Source organism: Capsicum annuum, chromosome 8 (genome assembly GCF_002878395.1).
Source record: "Capsicum annuum cultivar UCD-10X-F1 chromosome 8, UCD10Xv1.1, whole genome shotgun sequence".
Taxonomy (NCBI): domain Eukaryota; kingdom Viridiplantae; phylum Streptophyta; class Magnoliopsida; order Solanales; family Solanaceae; genus Capsicum; species Capsicum annuum.
In genome coordinates this window covers 136,374,311-136,392,095 of record NC_061118.1, presented here as the reverse complement: position 1 = coordinate 136,392,095, position 17,785 = coordinate 136,374,311, and the positions used below count along the sequence as shown (strand labels likewise).

General features: G+C 36.9%; 1 protein-coding gene across 2 annotated transcripts; it reads left to right on the top strand.

Moving 5' to 3' along the window:
* The first annotated feature begins 658 nt into the window (after nt 1–658).
* On the top strand, nt 659–12,212 carry LOC107839127. Of its 2 annotated transcripts, XM_016682494.2 has the most exons (3): nt 659–1,365; nt 7,579–7,659; nt 11,432–12,212. In XM_016682494.2, the coding sequence occupies exons 1-3, from the start codon at nt 936–938 to the stop codon at nt 11,848–11,850; spliced, it is 930 nt and encodes a 309-aa protein (XP_016537980.1). In that variant the 5' UTR covers nt 659–935; the 3' UTR covers nt 11,851–12,212. The 2 variants fall into 2 exon arrangements, with proteins under 2 accessions (XP_016537980.1, XP_016537981.1); XM_016682495.2 differs by lacking the exon at nt 7,579–7,659 and having other exon boundaries at nt 675–1,365.
* Nucleotides 12,213–17,785: the final 5,573 nt, after the last annotated feature.

Genomic DNA, 17,785 nt, shown 5'->3' with positions numbered 1-17,785 from the left:
TTAAATTTACATTATTAAAACGTTATTAAATTAACGCAGGGGCGGACCTACGTGGTTGTCATGGGGTTCACCCGAACCCCCTCGGTAAAAAAATTACGTTATATATATAAGGTAGAAAATCTATATTTATGTACTTAAATTAATGTTGAACCATATGAAACATGACACTTAGATAGCCCGTGGTGTTATTTGCTCTTCTTGGGTGCTTCCTTCAACCTACTGTGCAGGTTCGATTTTTTAATTAAAAAAAAGTTAGGTGTTGCTGTTATAATAATAATAATAATAATAATAATAATAATAATAATAATAATAATAAAAACGACGCCGTTTTAACACAAAAAGCAAAACTTTAACAGTGCACAAATATGGCCGTTAATTATTTAAAACTGTACAAATATAACCTCCCTCCAAGTTAGCCCTTTCAACGACGTGATACCGTGTGATTGGATTACCTTTCCACGTAGGCACGAGTGAAACTCACACGTGGGGTTGCAAAATCGAAAGTCATATTTATTCAGGTTTTGAATAATTAAAGGTTTTATTTATACATTATCAAAATTTAAGGTAAAAATTATAATTTAATTTCAAGTTTAGTATCATATAAATATGTATTATTTCAAAATATATAGGCAATCCTTCACGCATAAGATCTCAAATGAAATTCATCCCATGATGATTTTGATATAAATACTCCTTCAAAAAAATCATAAAAAGCAAACAAAGGCGTGACGGGTGCTAACAAATCTGAAAGCTGGCAGGGCAACAGACTTACTTTGAAACATCCAATTGTCCCCCTAATCCCTCACCAACTAGCACTTCCATTTCCCCCTTCATCCCCACCCAGATTTCCCCAATTTTCTTCTCCCCCAAACCCTTATTCTCCTTCACAAACACTTGATGCCTTTCTGGAGTTGTTGAATTGCAAAAACATATAAATGGCGATAATTGGAGACGCACTCCGGCAAGCATTTATGCCGAAGCACGAATACGAGTGTCTCCGTGAGGAAGACAAGGCATGGAATCGTCTTCAAAGACCATTTGTGATCTGTACTTTAACCCTAATATCACTTGCTATTGTTGTCTCTACAATTATCAGCTTGAAAATAGTTTTCCCTCTTGATCCTGCTCGCCGGCCTTTCTGTAATGACTATCGTATTCAGCCGCTTTCTATTAATTTCACTAATATAGCTTCTACTGGTGGTGCTGGTGCTACTGCTGCTGCTGGTAGTGGTACTGCGGGTGATTCGGATGGTTTTCCTGGTACGTTTTATCTGACGAATCAGGAGACCGTGGATTATTATTGGATGGTTGTGTTCGTTCCATCGGCGTTCATTTTCGTGGCCTCGGCAGTGTATTTGATTGCAGGTGAGTGAGTAAAGGGAGAGATATTTATGTTTGAAAATGTGTTTGGATTGATTATTGCACACAGTTGATATTTTAAGGCAAAGAAGACGAAGAAAACCTAATTTTGATTTTGTTATTGAATATGGAAAAGAATGCTCGTTTCATATTTTTTGGAACACTTGTTTATTTTCGCGGCCTCAAAAGTGTATCTAATTGCAGGTGAGTAGTGGGAGAAATATTTATGTTTGAAAGTGTGTGTATGTTTAAGGCGGAGAAGAAGTAAACCTAATTTTGATTTTTGTTATTGGATTCCAAAAAGAGAATGTTTTTTCTTATTTTTGGCCTATTTACTTGCACTTCATGCGTAGTTGGTATCAACTTTTTTTTTTAGGCTAATATAAGCTGTAAAATGATTAAATCTTCTTTTGACTTTTGTTATTGTATTCAACCAGTAGAACAGCAACATAACCAGTGAAATTTCAGGAATGGGTCTGGGGAGGGTAGAGTTTACGCAGATCTTACCACTACCTCGGGAGGTAGAGAGGCTATTTTTGGAGGACCCTCAGCTCGAGAATAAATCAATGTAATTATGGAAAGGGAGAAAGATGGTGAAGAAAACATAGCAACTAATGCGGGAAGAGTAATAATAACAAAATAGTGCAATAACCGAAATACCATAAACAACAGATGATCGAATAGTACAATATGTATTTTCACAGCCTTATTAGTGTAACTAATTGGAGGTGACGACATCTGAACATTATATGGTAAATGTGGTTGTGTATCTTTGGATAATAGGACAAACATTAAATCTGTTCATTATTTTAGGGAAAATAAGAAGTAATTTTTGCTTCAACCTACTTTTGACATTGTTATTACTTTCGAAGAGTAGAATGTGTATTTCAGTGATGCAATGACAGCTACACAGACAAGATAGTCTAGGATTTTATTGTTTTATTGTCCCTTCTACCCGAGTTAGCCTAGAGTTAGTTCTGCTGGCATTTGCACTTAGTCTTTCTGAGGATGGTTCCCCTAGATATTGCAGGGGCCTATCATTCTGGGTTCCCCCAGTAACTTTTGCTCGGATTTTGTATTTATAATGTGAAACCCATTAAGTAGATAAGAAAATTGAGCTGCTAACCCACTCCAAAGAGGCACTGATGGTTCAGCGGCTAAAATGGAACCAGTTAAAACTCAGCTCTCCGGGCATCCCTGCAGCGGTTCGAATCCCTTAATCAGTTTTTAAAACTGCAGTTTTGTTTCTTTTGCAACACGCCACGCAAGCAGGCCTTTATTGTGTTTCTCTTTTTCTTTTCAAAATTCATAAATGTCAAACTAATACTTATTACTTTTATTCAATCTCAATTTTGAAACTCAAAAAAAGTAAAAAATCCTTGGGGTACTGAAAAATTATTGCTGATTCTTCCATTTGATCGTTGCCGCTAGTAGCTGCGAGGTCCTCCATTTTTCTTTCTCATTCTTTTTTTTAACATAGCTTTATTCTTATGCCGGACCCTGCACATAACGGGAGCTTTAGTGCACCGAGCTGCTCTTTTATTCTTTTTTATTTTAAAACAAAAAAAACACAAAATTCCTCATGTATGTTGTTTTAAAGTGGTTCATTGCATTTTTCAATACACATTGAATGTTAGTACTCCTTTGTTATGGATCTCTCGGGAAAGGATGGATTCACATGGCGATATATAAATTCAGCTCGTTAAAGGGAGGCTGAAACCTTAGAGTTCAATAGAAGAGAGAATTCCAATCTCTTCAGCTCATCAAAGGGAGGCTGAAACCTTAGAATTCAATAGAAGAGAGAACTCCAATCTCTTGCTTTTTACTAGAATACGACTTATTGATTTATTCTCCAAAACCCCCCTTTAAATAGGAGTATTGCATCAATAGTCTAATCCTTATCAAAGTAGAAAAAATAAAACCCTATTCTAGAAAGTCTAATCCTTATGAAAGTAGGAAACATAAACCCTATTCTAGAAAGTCTTAATCCTTATGAAAGTAGGAAATATAAAACCGTATTCTAGAATAATAAATAAAATCACTAAAATATAATTAAATATTTAATTAATTGACTTTCATAGATTCACAACATTACTCCCCTCACGTTGAAAAAGCTTGTCCTCAAGCTCGAATTCCAGAGAATAGTGTGAACCGAATCATCCAATTCCATCCCTAGCCAACTTTTCTTGAAATTGATGTTGATAGATTTCAACTTTACCAATTTGCCGGAGTGTGACTAATTTGCCTACCGGGTTGCTACTTTCACTAGGTCCAAATCGCAGAAAATAATGTTTTTGTACTTCTCACCGACTCATTGGCCCCTTTGCTTGTTTAATCTGATAATACCCTACTTGTGCTTCTCCCAACATGTGAAACCCAACCACTTCAACCTTTTCTGCTTCCTTTGTATGTTGATTTTCAAAAAATTGTTCACAACGATGTCCGCAAATTAATTGGTCGGTGACATCATAAGTAGGAAATTTCATCTTTGTATACCTTGGTGCTGTCAAGTGGGAATTACCTCTTATTGGATGATTCTGATCGGCCAGTTGATTTGGGGGTTTATTGCATTTAGTAGTGGGAGCTGTGGATATACCAATCGTTGGTGCGCTACTCGACTCAGTTCCATGGGTTGCTAGTTTTGTGAAGTCAATTCCCAAGCTAGACAATTGTTCTTGGATGATTTGGACAATTCTTTTGTTAAGGCGTTCTTCCATTGCTGCAATTTTAGAGTCACTTAGGGTTTCTGTTATTGCACGTTCTTCGTTGAATCTGGAATTGATCTCATCGCTCATTGTGTTAGGCTCTGATACCAAATTGTTAGGATTTCTAGGGGAAAGATCGATTCACAGGGCGATATATAAATTCAACTCGTTAAAGGGAGGCTGAAACCTTAGAGTTCAAATTGAAGAGAGAACTCCAATCTCTTTAGCTTGTTAATAGGAGACTGAAACCTTAGAGTTCAATGGAAGAGAGAATTCCAATCTCTTGGTTTTTATTATAATACGACTTATTGATTTATTCTCCAAAACCCTCTTTAAATTGGAGTATTACATCAATAGTCTAATCCTTATCAAAATAGGAAAAATAAAATCCTATTCTAGAAAGTCTAATCCTTATGAAAGTAGGAAACATAAAACCCTATTCTAGAAACTCTAATCGTTATGAAAGTAGGAAATATAAAACCCTGTTCTAGAATCATAAATAAAACCACTAAAATATAATTAAATATTTAATTAATTGACTTCCACGGATCCGCAACATGTTCTTTTATTCGGTTATGGTATATTAAATTGAGATCGTTGGGAACTCATAAGCTTCAAATCCTAGATTTGCCTCTGAGACATTGTATGTTCAGTAGAAAATGAAAAGGATAGACCGGACTCTCAAATGATTTGAAGGTTCTAGATGTGTAAAATATTTATTTTTATAGAAAGACATCTCTAGTTGTAATAAATTGCCACATGTATGTGAAGTGGAAAAAGAGTGTTTAGAAGCTATGAATGAGTATGTAACTATGAGATTGCACATGAATATCGGTTGATGGTTAATTCTGATTGAAGTTCGTTTTGATCAGTTGGTTAACTCTGACAAAATTCATTAAAATCTTATAATCCTGTAGCCTATGCTGTATTGGAACTTCAATTAAAAAAAGGGGCAGCCCGGTGCATTAAAGCTCCCGCTATGCGCAAGGTCCGGGGAAGGGCCCACCATAAGGGTGTATTGTACGCAGTCTTACCTTGCATTTCTGCCAGAGGTTGTTTCCAAGGCATGAACTCGTGACCTCCTGGTTACATGACAACAACTCCAAGGCTCCCCTTCTAAAAGGAAGCCTGGTGCACTAAAGCTCCCACTATACGCAGAGTCCGGGGAAGGGCCCACCACAAGGGTGCATTGTACGCGGCCTTACCTTGCATTTCTGCCAGAGGCTGTTTCCAAGGCTCGTACCCGCGGCCCCCTCGTCTAGGCTCTTTAGGAGGCCAAGTTTGTGAACTTAGAGACTAAAATTTTTATTTTTAGATTATTTAAAGGATGTACCTTTAATCTTTCCTGATTTTGTTTTTGGGAGGCTAAAAATAATCGATTTTTGTTCAAGCATGTGCTTCAGATACGGAACTCTTCAAATTTGATTCCCTCAAAATGTGAATCCTCTTTCGGGGCAGTGATCAGTCGATAGGAAGGAAAGGATAGAGATTGATGAGAATTAACAACTTATTACACGCACACAAAAACGTGTACAACATAAATACCTTGGCAATTCTGCTACCTGTTTTTTCCCCTGTTGTTTCTTTGCACCCAATTGAAATTGATATTGGGGTGCAAATTACAGGATTGTGCATTTGGGCTTTAAAGTGTGCTGCCACCACTTTTAATTATTTAATTGTATTAGAATTACCACTGTAATTGACTTACCATCCGAAAAAAAAAGAGAGGAAGAAGATTACAGTCGTCACAATTTTTGCTATTGTAGACGTTTTAAGGTAGAAGAGGTTAGAGAGGCTGTTCGCAGGATGCGAAGGGGTAGGGCGACGGGGCCGGACGAGATACCGGTGGAGTTTTGGAAGTTCGTTGGAGAGGTTGGTGTAAGGTGGTTGACTGAATTGTTTAATGAAATCTTCAAGATGGCAAAGATGCCCGAGGCTTGGAGGTGGAGTACCATGATCCCTCTCTATAAGAATAAGGGTGACATTCAGAGTTGCAATAACTATAGGGGGATTAAGTTATTGAGTCACTCTATGAAGATTTGGGAGAGAGTGGTCGAGGTGAGGCTGAGATGGATAGCGTCTATTTCGGAAAATCAGTTTGGATTTATGCCTGGCCGCTCGACGACGGAGGCAATTCACCTGGTGCGGAGGTTGGTGGAACAGTATAGGGAAAGGAAGAAGGACCTGCACATGGTGTTTATTGACCTGGAGAAGGCTTACGACAAAGTCCCCAGGGAGGTGCTTTGGAGATGCTTGGAGGTAAGTGGAGTACCGCTGGCATATATCAGAGCAATTAAGGATATGTATGATGGAGCGAAAACTCAGGTGAGGACGGGGGGAGGAGACTCAGAGCATTTCACTGTCTTGACAGGATTGCATCAGGGATCTACTCTTAGTCCCTTTTTGTTTGCGTTGGTGATGGATGTGTTGACGCGGCGTATTCAAGGGGAGGTGCCTTGGTGTATGCTTTTTGCAGACGATGTAGTTCTGATAGATGAGACTCGAGGGGGTGTGAATGACAAATTAGAGGTGTGGAGGCAAACTCTTGAGTCTAAAGGGTTCAGGCTGAGCAGAAGCAAGACAGAGTATATGGAATGCAAGTTTAATGACGTGAGGCGGGAGAATGAGGTAGTAGTGAAGCTGGAATCACAGGAGGTATGTAAGAGGGATAGTTTCAAGTATCTCGGGTCCGTGATCCAGAGTAACGGTGAGATTGACGAGGATGTCTCGCACCGTATTGGGGCGGGATGGATGAAGTAGAAGCTTACGTCGGGGGGGTTGTGTGATAAGAAGGTGCCGCCCAAGCTGAAAGGCAAATTCTACAGGGTGGTAGTTCGTCCGGCCATGTTGTATGGAGCGGAGTGTTGGCCAGTTAAGAACTCCCACATCCAAAAAATGAAGGTGGCAGAAATGCGGATGTTGCGCTGGATGTGTGGGCTGACTAGAGGGGATAGAGTTCGGAATGAGACTATCCGGGAGAAGGTTGGTGTGACTCCAGTGGAGTGCAAGATGCGGGAAGCCCGATTGAGATGGTTCGGACACGTGAAGAGGAGGGGCATGGATGCCCCGGTTCGTAGGTGTGAGAGGCTAGCGTTGGATGGTTTTAGGCGGGGTAGGGGTAGGCCGAAGAAGTAATGGGGTGAGGTGATTAGGCGGGACATGGAGCAGTTACAGCTCACCGAGGACATGACCCTAGATAGGAAGGTCTGGAGGACGCGAATTAGGGCAGAAGACTAGGGCCGGTTTGGGTCGCTAGTGTAGGGAATTACTTGGTGGGGGTTTCATTCTTGTTATGATTCCGTGTTCCATGTTTTATTACGAATCTGTGTGCTTTCCTCTGTTTTCTAATACTTATGGGTGCCGTATTTATGTTATGTAATCTATCGGAAACAACCTTTCTACTTCTTTAGAGGTAGAGGTATGGACTGCGTACATCTTACCCCCCCAGACCCCACTAGATGGGAATACACTGGGTTTGTTGTTGTTGTTGTTGAAGTAACTTCAAAATTTGCAGGTATTTTGGTCGCGTACGGTGCCCCGATGAGACATAGATGCTTGAATGTTGTTGAGAACAACTATTGTGCTTCCAGACGAGGTATGTTTCTTGAATTATATGTTTTCCTATGGTTCATGTTACCTGCAATAAGGATAGTACTCTTGATAAGAATTGGATTACTTGAATAAAAACAAGAAAACGGTGCAGAAGCAACATTATGAAGAGTAACGACGAAATAAAAATCTGCAAAATTCTAGAATAAAATTTCCAAATTCCAAGATTAAGTGCTAAGAACCCCAATTGATCTAAGGATTAAAACTTAGATATTTACCTTTAATTGTTTTAATAGAAACCAAACATATCAAGGTAAGAATTAATTAATCTCACCTTAATACCTCCTAAAGATTGTTTCTTGTAAGGTTGCAAGACAATCATAAAGGTGTAAAGAAGAGTGACCTTTCAAATAATATTAATAATATGTTATTTCATTTCTTGTTATGAAAAATAACAAAATCCTTGTGAAAACTATCCCTAATAGCATTGGACTCAAATCTTACTTTTATGGAAATAATAAACACTAAAATCTAACGAGGGAACTTTAAACTAGGAAAGCATGTAAAGTTAATACCAAAATTCTTCCCAATGCCACCTAACAAAAATAAGGAAGTTACTAAATTTGCACCAAAAAATCAGCACTTAGGGCACTTAAATCTGCCAATTTGCTTCCATTTGGGCTTGACTTTTTCAGATCTGTTGGCAATATTACACCTAATTTGGGCAGAATTTTCAATCCTTTCTTGGCTTCTCTTGGGCGTCATGTGGGTCCTTCCTCTTGGGCTCCATTTGGGCTTAATCTTTCTTTTCTTGGACTATGAAATATGTCTAGCACTTAGCCCATTCTTCATCATAATTCTTGGTTTCTTTCATGATAATCATCTTCTTGATTACCATTGAAGCTTATCAATCTTTGATGAACGTATGCCGCAGTGGGTTCTATCAGCTCTAGCTGTAACAACTGGTGGGGAAGTAAAGGCATTTACTTTTCCTGTTCTTCCAAAAATGTTTGATGTCAGAGGGGTCACATGCCTTCCTCATTTACCTCCCCTTCCTTTCTAAACTCCATGCATCGACCGTATTATATTATCTCCTCCCTAAATCCGAGCCTCTTTTCGCTGCATTTAGCACTAGTTGAGTGAATACTAGATTTTTTGTTTGCCAGTTTGCAAATAGATTCTGCTCGTATAAATAGAAGTATTTTGAATATCAGCTATTTTCTGCGGATAATCTGACAGATTTGTTTCTGACTCCTACATTTCAAGGTTCCTAGTTCTGTGTATTTATTAATGTGGGTAGTATCACGTTTCCTTTTAAGGACAAGACTTTTTTAGTCATTGGTGTGTAAAAAACGATCTTGTTGGGAATGAGTTATGCTTGTAATGTTTGTGGATAAATAATACTGAAGAGGTTAAGTACCAAAATTTCATGTCCAAGATCCTTTTTTCAAAACTGGTAATTTTGCATTCCTCAGCATTGCACAATTTCATGTGCAAAATCTATCGTAGCTCGTCTTTATACCAGCAGAATTCGGTCATCTCGCTGATGTTCTTGTGCATCGATTAACATACAGATTCAATTGCTTTTCTCTACTTGCTGTGTTTTTCGTGTGCATGCGCATGCTCTATCTGGTTTTAGGAAGAAAAAAATAAATTTCAAATTCACTTTACCTTAATCAAAAAACAACAACGACAACATACCCAGTATATTCCCACCAAGTGGGGTACCTTAATAAAAAAATAAAATAAAATTCAAATTCAAGAGTTTCGTAGGTGAAGCATCGATGCCTTTTCAGTAGTTTTCTTCCTTAATGCACTGAGGTTGTTTAAGCTTGTTTCACGAAATATGGAGTTATTTGCAGTATTACAAATCAAAGATAAACATGGTTATAGCAAAGTTTGTAACAGCTTAACATTGGATGGTACAGAAGCGACAAGTTCTCAAAGATGTCATAGTGAAGAGAAGTTGGCCATACGTCCCGTGATTGAATAATATTGTAATAACTCTCAAACCTTTGCCGTGCGAGTGTTTGGATGTTAACCAGAGATGTGGATCTAGATTGTGACTAAACTATGTTAAAATTATGAAAGAATTAGTTCTTTCTGTGTACTGAAACTTACAACTACTCACTTTTTCATGTATTCATGGAAGTCTAATTAGCTCTTGATGCTCTTTTCTCCTTTTGTCTAAAGTAATTACTATGACCATGCCAATAAGAAAAAAGTAATTGCTATGAGTAGAGAGGAGAACTGTTGGGTTTTCTTCACCTTTGTGAATTTTGAGTGATATATGAATCATATATCTTCTTCCCACTACCAGGGTATTTGACTAACATCTCCAATATAAGAAAAAGCAATTGTCTTGTCTCGATCAGAAATTTTGCTAAGTAAGCTGGTGTCCTCTTTTTCTATGAGGTGGATCATGCTTAGACTTTCTTGTTTCACATTGAGAGTTTTTGAATATCTTGGTACAGGGAATGGTCTGGTTGTCTTATCACAATCTAAACATTGAGCAAAAGTAGAAGTGTAGAAGTATTTCAAAAGGAACAAGGCAAGATAGATGTCTTTGGTGGTGGAAATTACAGCTGAATATGGATACTTTTGGGAAATTAGAGCAGAATATAATGGAACAATAGATAACCTTGCAGTAGTCCAAGTGTTTGGTTAATAATTTAATATTTTATATCATGCATACACCTTGCTATGAGCTTTTCAAAAGAATTTTACATCATATAAGAAGGAATCCATTACTTTGACCTGTTAGGCTATTTTTATTGCATACATGTTCTTACACCCTATAGGTAAAGCTAAAAATGAGTCAAGCTGAGGAGAGTCTTGGAGATTAGATCTAGGCTATATATACGAGCTGAGTTTGATCGTCAACCAGCCAAGAGCCAGCTTGAACTAGGCCGGCTTAAGTTTCTGTTGGAAACTGGAGCATGGGCTCAATTCAGCGTGTTCGTTTTGGACTTGAGTTCATTCGTAAATTAAGTTTGAGATTGTTCTTCAACTTGTCTTGTTCTTTTTTTATCTACTCTTTTGAATACAGATGCTTTTATAATATATTTTAATTATTTGCATATTGAATCACTTAAAGAGTTTGGGAAATTGAAATTGTTAAGTCAGGAATAGCGTACATTTTATGTCTATGGAGGAAATTATTGGGTTGTGTGTGTTTTTAGACTCTGAACCAGTCGATCTGACCTTTCCAGGTGTATCCCATTGAGTGACACGGAGTGCTAGGTGCACATAGTTTAATAACTAAAGGAGTTGAGCTCTTGTGTTTAATGTGGGAGGAAGGTAGAGGGACGGGCCCATACTCCGCGGAGATAGGAACTTAAGTGGAGTTGAGCTTTGATCATAAACTTATCGATTCAGTTACAATCTCCCAGTTATTGGTGTTCCATGAGCTTGCTAAGTATATTAATATCAACAAAGGAGTGAAATGTGAGATGGCAAGTCCAGAAGGAATCCCATTCCTATAATGCATTCTGGAGATTAAAACCAACTTGAACAATACTACTGAATAGGATTCAGGACCGAAAAATTAGGATATTTAAGCTACAATGAATCCATTTAAGGAGAATATTGTCTGATGGTTAACATGCGTGAATGTTCTGCATTACGTATGCAGAGCTGGTTTAATGCATTTGTTAGATATCTGGACTTTGTGTCTCACTGCTTACTTTATTACCCTCGGGGGAAGGGTGCTCTTCTTTCCCTGCCTGTTTGCACATGTGCTGATTGGAAGTGATGGATTGATTCTTTCATTTCATCTCCTATTCTTATGTGTAGCAACTTACTATTGTGTTGAACAGGTGGAGTGCGCTGTCTATCAATTCTCAATGTTGCTTTTGCTATCGTGTTTGGTCTGCTTGCTCTGTTTCTTGGTTCAACCCTTCTCACGTTAGGGAGCAGCTGCTCAGCGCCCTTGTTCTGGTGTTATGAGATTGCTTCATGGGGGCTAGTTATTCTATATGGAGGCACTGCTGTCTTTCTAAGAAGAAAAGCTGCTGTAATTCTTGATGAAACTGAGTTCAATGGGCGCAATCTTGGTGTAGAAATGCTTGAAGCAAATCCAATGGAGGTTACACCAGATGTAGAGAGACGCGTGAATGAAAGTTTCAAGGCATGGATGGGTCCTTCTTTCTTGTCCTCGGACGAGGAGGATGAATCTGACAACTACCAGGAAGCGCCATCTTTATCTCGTGCCAACTCTAGCCGGCAAAGACAATAATATGAAGATTCCTCCAGGTTATCCACTTCCACCCCTCCTGTTGGATGCCTCGAGCACTGATTGAAATATTGTGGTGAGCCTGTTTTGCGCAAAGTTCTAACTTGTGATATCTGATCCAATCACTTGTGTAGCAAAACTTTTTAACTGAACATGAGTGCTACATCATCGGTTCATTTTGGTAGAGTTTCAGGTTTTGTATAGTTAGCATGAGGGAACATTGATTTTCTTGGTGGTGGAAGGCTGGTTGTTGGAAGGAGAAGCTTGTAGGAACCTCTCAGTGATTGATTTGGAGTACACTAATCAATGCCACCGTTCATAGTGTTCCTATGAATCGTATAGTTGCCTTAGTTGTCGACACTGAATTTTGTAGTTCCTTATAGTTGTCTTGAACACCCCCCCCCCCCCCCCCCCCACCCCCACACACAAAACACACACACACACACACAAGATGTGAAGTGTGTGAGATAGCACGGGTTAGTTTAATATCATCTATTATTGAATGATATACAAAACAGCTAAATAGATCAGAAAAATAATCATGTTTTAGTAATTTTGCTAACGTGAAAATGAACATACGTGACAAGCTATTCCAGAAAATATGTCGAGGTCTATTTGGGGAATTGAAAGATCACTCTTCCATATAGACCATAAATTTACCAAAACCACTAGAAATGGAATTAGAAATGTCTACCAGTTAGCAATTGTAGAATCACCATATTCCATCCCCCAAACGGAAGAATTAGCAGCTCTATCATGTAAATTCTTTATCGAATTAACGGAGCATGAGAAAAATTATTATGCCGTATAAATGGGAAGATCCTAATTAATACGGAACACACTACACAATAGCTGGAGTTTGAGCTTCATGCGTAATTTGTAAAAATAATATAAATCCCAACCTTACTAGAATTAGTTACTCTCTCACTTCCTTAATTATTTTACTCTCTCTCGAGATTTATATACATAACAAGTATGACAAGGCCGATATATATATAACAAAATTGATTCATATACATAACAGGGCCGACATATACATAGAAAACTATGTATATGTATTTTTAGAGATAAATGAGATTTTTGTATTATGTTTGGAGAGATGAAATTTTTTGTAATAAAATTTTTTGTAATAAGTGAAATTTAAGTTGTGAGTTTGTGTAATTTTTACTAATTTCAATCTTCAGGGCGCTCAATTCGAAATTTGGAATTTGGATTATGTGATTCCCATGTTGTGAAAAAATTTGAAACTCGAATAATGTGATTCTCATGTAATGGAAAAATTTTCGATCCCATTTTGTGAAGATTCATCAACTGGCAAAATACTTGAAATTTGACATTTTTTTAAAAAGAGAAAATACATAATTACCCTATTGATCTTGTTCGAGATTTGCAAAAAGACACCTAAACTTTAACTTCGATCTATTACCCCATGATTCTTCTTTATTTTGTTGCAAACGCACCATTTTAACCTCCTGCGTGTACATACGCTCCACAGGCGCGTGAAAGGGCTCAAATTTGACTTTTTGACCAATTACAAGCTGGAACGTGTAAAATAATTTAATATATAATTTATATTTTTTTTAAAAAAAAAAAATTAATATTTATTTTTTTAAAAAAATTATTTCATACCCCCCACCCCCGCAACCCCTCATCTATCATTGTCTTCTTCCCCAACTTCTTCTTCATCACCATCACTCAACAACATCAATTACAACAACGACAACATCAATTATGCCCACCACAACAACATCATCATCATCACCATAACTTCACCCTTTTTTCTTCAACACAATGCCATCATTAAAGCTCCTCCATTGAAGCTTTTTTTTTTTTTTTTTAAAAATCATATCATTAAAGCTCCATTTTGCAATTAAATCATATCATTTAACTACCCACCATTTCTTCTTCAACACAATATCTTCTTCAACACCACTAAAGCTCTTCAACACAATGTCACCATTAAAACTCTTTCATTGAAGCTTTTTTTTTTTTAAAGCTCCATTAAAGCTTCATTAAAACTCATTTAACTATCTTTAAAATTCAATTCAATCATTTAACTATCCTTAAAACTCAATTCAATCATAAAACTAATTTTTGAATTGATTTGAACAAAAAAAAAATTGGACGGGAAGAGTGGTGGACGCGAGGCGACGAAGGGGAAGGGAAGGTGCTGGACGCGAGGGGAGGAAGAGGTGCTGGATGTGAGGGGTGGGGAGGGGAGGTGCTGGATGGGGGGAGGTGGAGGTGCTAGATTGGGGTGGGGGGAAAGAGGGGTGGGGTGGGGTGTTAAACTAAATAAAAAGAAAATTTGTATTAAAAAAATAAAAATTTATGAAATTAAATGTATTTGACACGTGACAACACCTGATTGACGCGTGTATTTCACTCTCCTTGTTGTGACTGAGATTCAGTGAAAAATGGTGTGTTTGCAACGAAAATAAAAGAATCGTGAGGTAATAGGTCGAAGTAAACGTTTAGATGTCTTTTTGCAAAACTCAAACAAGATCGGAGGGATAATTATGTATTTACATTTTTCAAAAAAATTGATGCACAGTAATAAGAGCTCAAGTAACAATACCAAGTTTTTTTTTTTTTTTTTTATGGTTATCTAGGTGCCGACTGTGCACCATCATTTACATAATTAATGTGACAACTTTGTACTAGTCAGTGTTCATCTTAGGAGAACAACACCAATCAGTAGGCAGTAGCTATCTTATTGGTTGGAGAAACTCGATAGCTGAAGTTGTTTTCTTTAGCAGTTCACTGATTCTTCCATTATCTTTTGCTACTATAATGGAAATATTGAAATCAGGTTAGCACCTTTAAGTAACCGGATAATGAAGAAAACATAAAATAACTCAAGCAAATAAAAAGGTGAAAGCTGGCCACCCCTTAAATCTTCTACCTAAATTTAATATTTTCCATATTAGGCTCGAGTTTTGCTACAACAAAACCAAATACTTACAAGAAGAAGAGGAGGATTTGCGTTTTGGTGTGAAGTTTGTCAAAATCTATTACAAGTTAAATAATTCAAAAACCAAAAAAGATATATAACTTAAATACAAGCGTGGAAATTATGTTAGAATTATTTATTTCATGTGGACTTAACATTAATTTTTTGTTCTGTTAAAGTAAAACAGGTTATGTTATTAGTTGGTGGACAAGAAATAGACCATGTATTCATATGGGTCTGTATCCATTTCATGTTATTAGTGTGGTCTGGCAATAGTATAGGCCTGCAGCAAACCTGTGAGCCAATAATGAGGGGTGCACTAGGTTAAGGCTTTTAAGCCTATAAATATAAGGCTAAGCCCACTCTCCTGACTTTAACATAATACGTATTCCCATAAGCTGTCAGCCGTTATAAGCAAAGGAGAGAAAGACTCAACCTAGTTCTTCTTCGGTTACGTGTTGCAATGACGGACAAAGGTACGCACCTTTCCTCTCGCATATTCCGTTACTTTATAGGTGTTCTTGATTTATGTGGTGTGTTTCTCTATAAATTTAACACTTGGTATCAGAGTTTTTCACATAGATCTTGAACCCTATTACGCAGTTCATGAGAAAAATAATTAAAAATAATGATCGTGACCCACTCCGTCTTAAACTTAAATCTAAAACGATTTCCCTTGTCCTTTTGACTGCTGACTTCGTTCCGATTGCTGCACACTACTTTATTTCATATTAAAAAAAATTGATTGTCTTCATTGACAAAGTTTTCCGCTGCTTTATACCTTGTCAAAAGTGTCTCAATACGTTTTAAAGTGTATTGGTAGTATTTGCAAATTAAAATTGTTTCAGAAGTTTTTCACTATTGTGAAAGGTCAAATAATTCTTTGTTTTATATTGGTTTTCTCAAAGTTCACGACATAGCAAGTCGGCTTAAAATTTGTTATATGAATTTTTTCATTACTTACGTGAGAAGCAACAAATAGACAAAGACTAGTTTTCAATTTGCAAGATATTTGAGAATGAATAAATTCATAAGATAATCACGAATAGCTTCTATTAATATACCTAAAAAATTATTATGTCCACACTTATTATGTTGTATGAGATAAGCAATGACATGTTGAATCTCTGAAATCATATTTGTTTTGTAAATTGGGGTAAATAGTGTACACCAAAGTGACCTATTTGTTTTGCTTTATGAGCCTTGTTCAATTTATTTCGAGGGACATCACTAAGTTAGAACATACAATGATTTGCCCAAAGGAGATTTATTGTGTGTTTTAAATTAGTATTGTGACGAGCCCCATTATGTGAAAATATTTTGATTTTAGTAAATTTATCTATCCAAAGGGGATAGGTTTTTAATATTGAAAATATTTTCTTGCCCTGCCCAAAGGGGGGCTACTTGTTGATGTTGCGGGACACATCGTTGTGATAAGATTAATATTCTTATGCCTTTCTATTTTGATAAATTCATTCATGTTATGTTGTGAAAAGTTATCATTTATTTGAACAATAACAATGCTGAAGTTGTAATTTTGTCGGGCTCTAACTTTAAACGATGGAAAAAGATCTTGAATTTGCTTTGGACATGATTGACATAGATCAAGCCTTGTGTGAGAATGAGCCTCCAGCTCTCACTGATTCTAGTACAACGGCTAAAAAAGAATTTTATGCTAAGTGGAAGAGATGTAATAGGCTATACATCCTTGCCTTTAGGAGGTCAATTGGTGAGGACCACAAAAGTGGCTTGCCTGAAACTACCAACGCCAAAAATTTTCTTGCCCAAGTGAAAGAAAGGTATCTTGTATCCAATAAGGCTAAGACTGGAGATCTAATGAATCTTGCAGGGATGAGGTATGACTTTACTAGGATGTTAGAGATTACATACTTAAGATGGTCCACATTCGATCCAAACTGAAAATTCTTGAAATAACTTTTCCTGACACTTACATTGTTCACTCTTCTCTTAACTCTTTGCCTGTTGAGTTTAGCCAAATAAAAACTGCCTATAATACTCAGGATGAATCTTGGTCAATCAATGATTTCATCTCCAAATGTGTTTTTGAAGAGTGAAAAATTAAAAAGGAGAAGGGTGAGGTTGTCATATTAGCTTTTCATGATTTCAAAGCAAGCTCTAGCACGGGACCTAGGAAGTTTGAAAGATCTAATAATCATACTTTTAAGAAGGTTAGGATAACAAAAGACATGGTAAAGATCAGACTGATTATCGTGGGACCAATAACATGATTTTTAAGAAAAATAATAATTGCTTCTTTTCTAAGAAACCTGATCAAAAGTAGAGAGATTGCACCAAATTTCATTTTTAAATAAAAAAGGAGTCAAAAGAAGGGAATCATCTAGCTCTTTTTTGTTTTGAGTCACTTTGTAGATGTCCCCATTAATTCTGATTTGATAGTAGAGCTACTGCTCATGTTGCCATTTCCTTGTAGGGGTTTAAAAATAAAAGGAAGCCAAAGAAAATGGAGTCAAGCATTAGAGTCGCCACAGATGTCCAAATTGAAGTAGAGTTTATAGAAACGATAGTTTTAGACTTAGAAACTGGCTATAAGCTTGTTCTTGAAAATACTCTTTGTGTACCATCTTTTAGATGAAATTTGATTTCTATTTCAGTTTTAGACAAATTTGATTATGATTTTAATTTTCTTAATGAAAAAATTAATTTGCTTTTGAACTCCCGAGTTGTTGGTCATGGAATCCTATATGAAGGTTTATTTAAATTTTTCTTGACTTCTAATTTTGAATACAACTTTTTTAATTCTGAAATTGTTGGGTATAAATGACCAATTTTAAATGAAAAATCAAGCATGTTGTGGCATAGGTGTTTAGGTCACACCTCTAAAGATAGAGTTGATAGATTGGTTAAGTCTAATATTTTACCTTCTCTTGATTTTGGGGACATAGAAACATGTATTAATTGCATCAGAGGAAAGTTGACTAAAACAAGAAAAAAGGATGCTACTCG

Bases quoted from the DNA above. Each gene is read 5' to 3' on its own strand.
- LOC107839127 (XM_016682494.2), top strand. From the start codon at position 936: ATGGCGATAATTGGAGACGCACTCCGGCAAGCATTTATGCCGAAGCAC. The intron at 1,366-7,578 runs GTGAGTGAGTAA...CAAAATTTGCAG, and splicing joins GGCAGTGTATTTGATTGCAG to GTATTTTGGTCGCGTACGGT. The intron at 7,660-11,431 runs GTATGTTTCTTG...TGTGTTGAACAG, and splicing joins CTATTGTGCTTCCAGACGAG to GTGGAGTGCGCTGTCTATCA.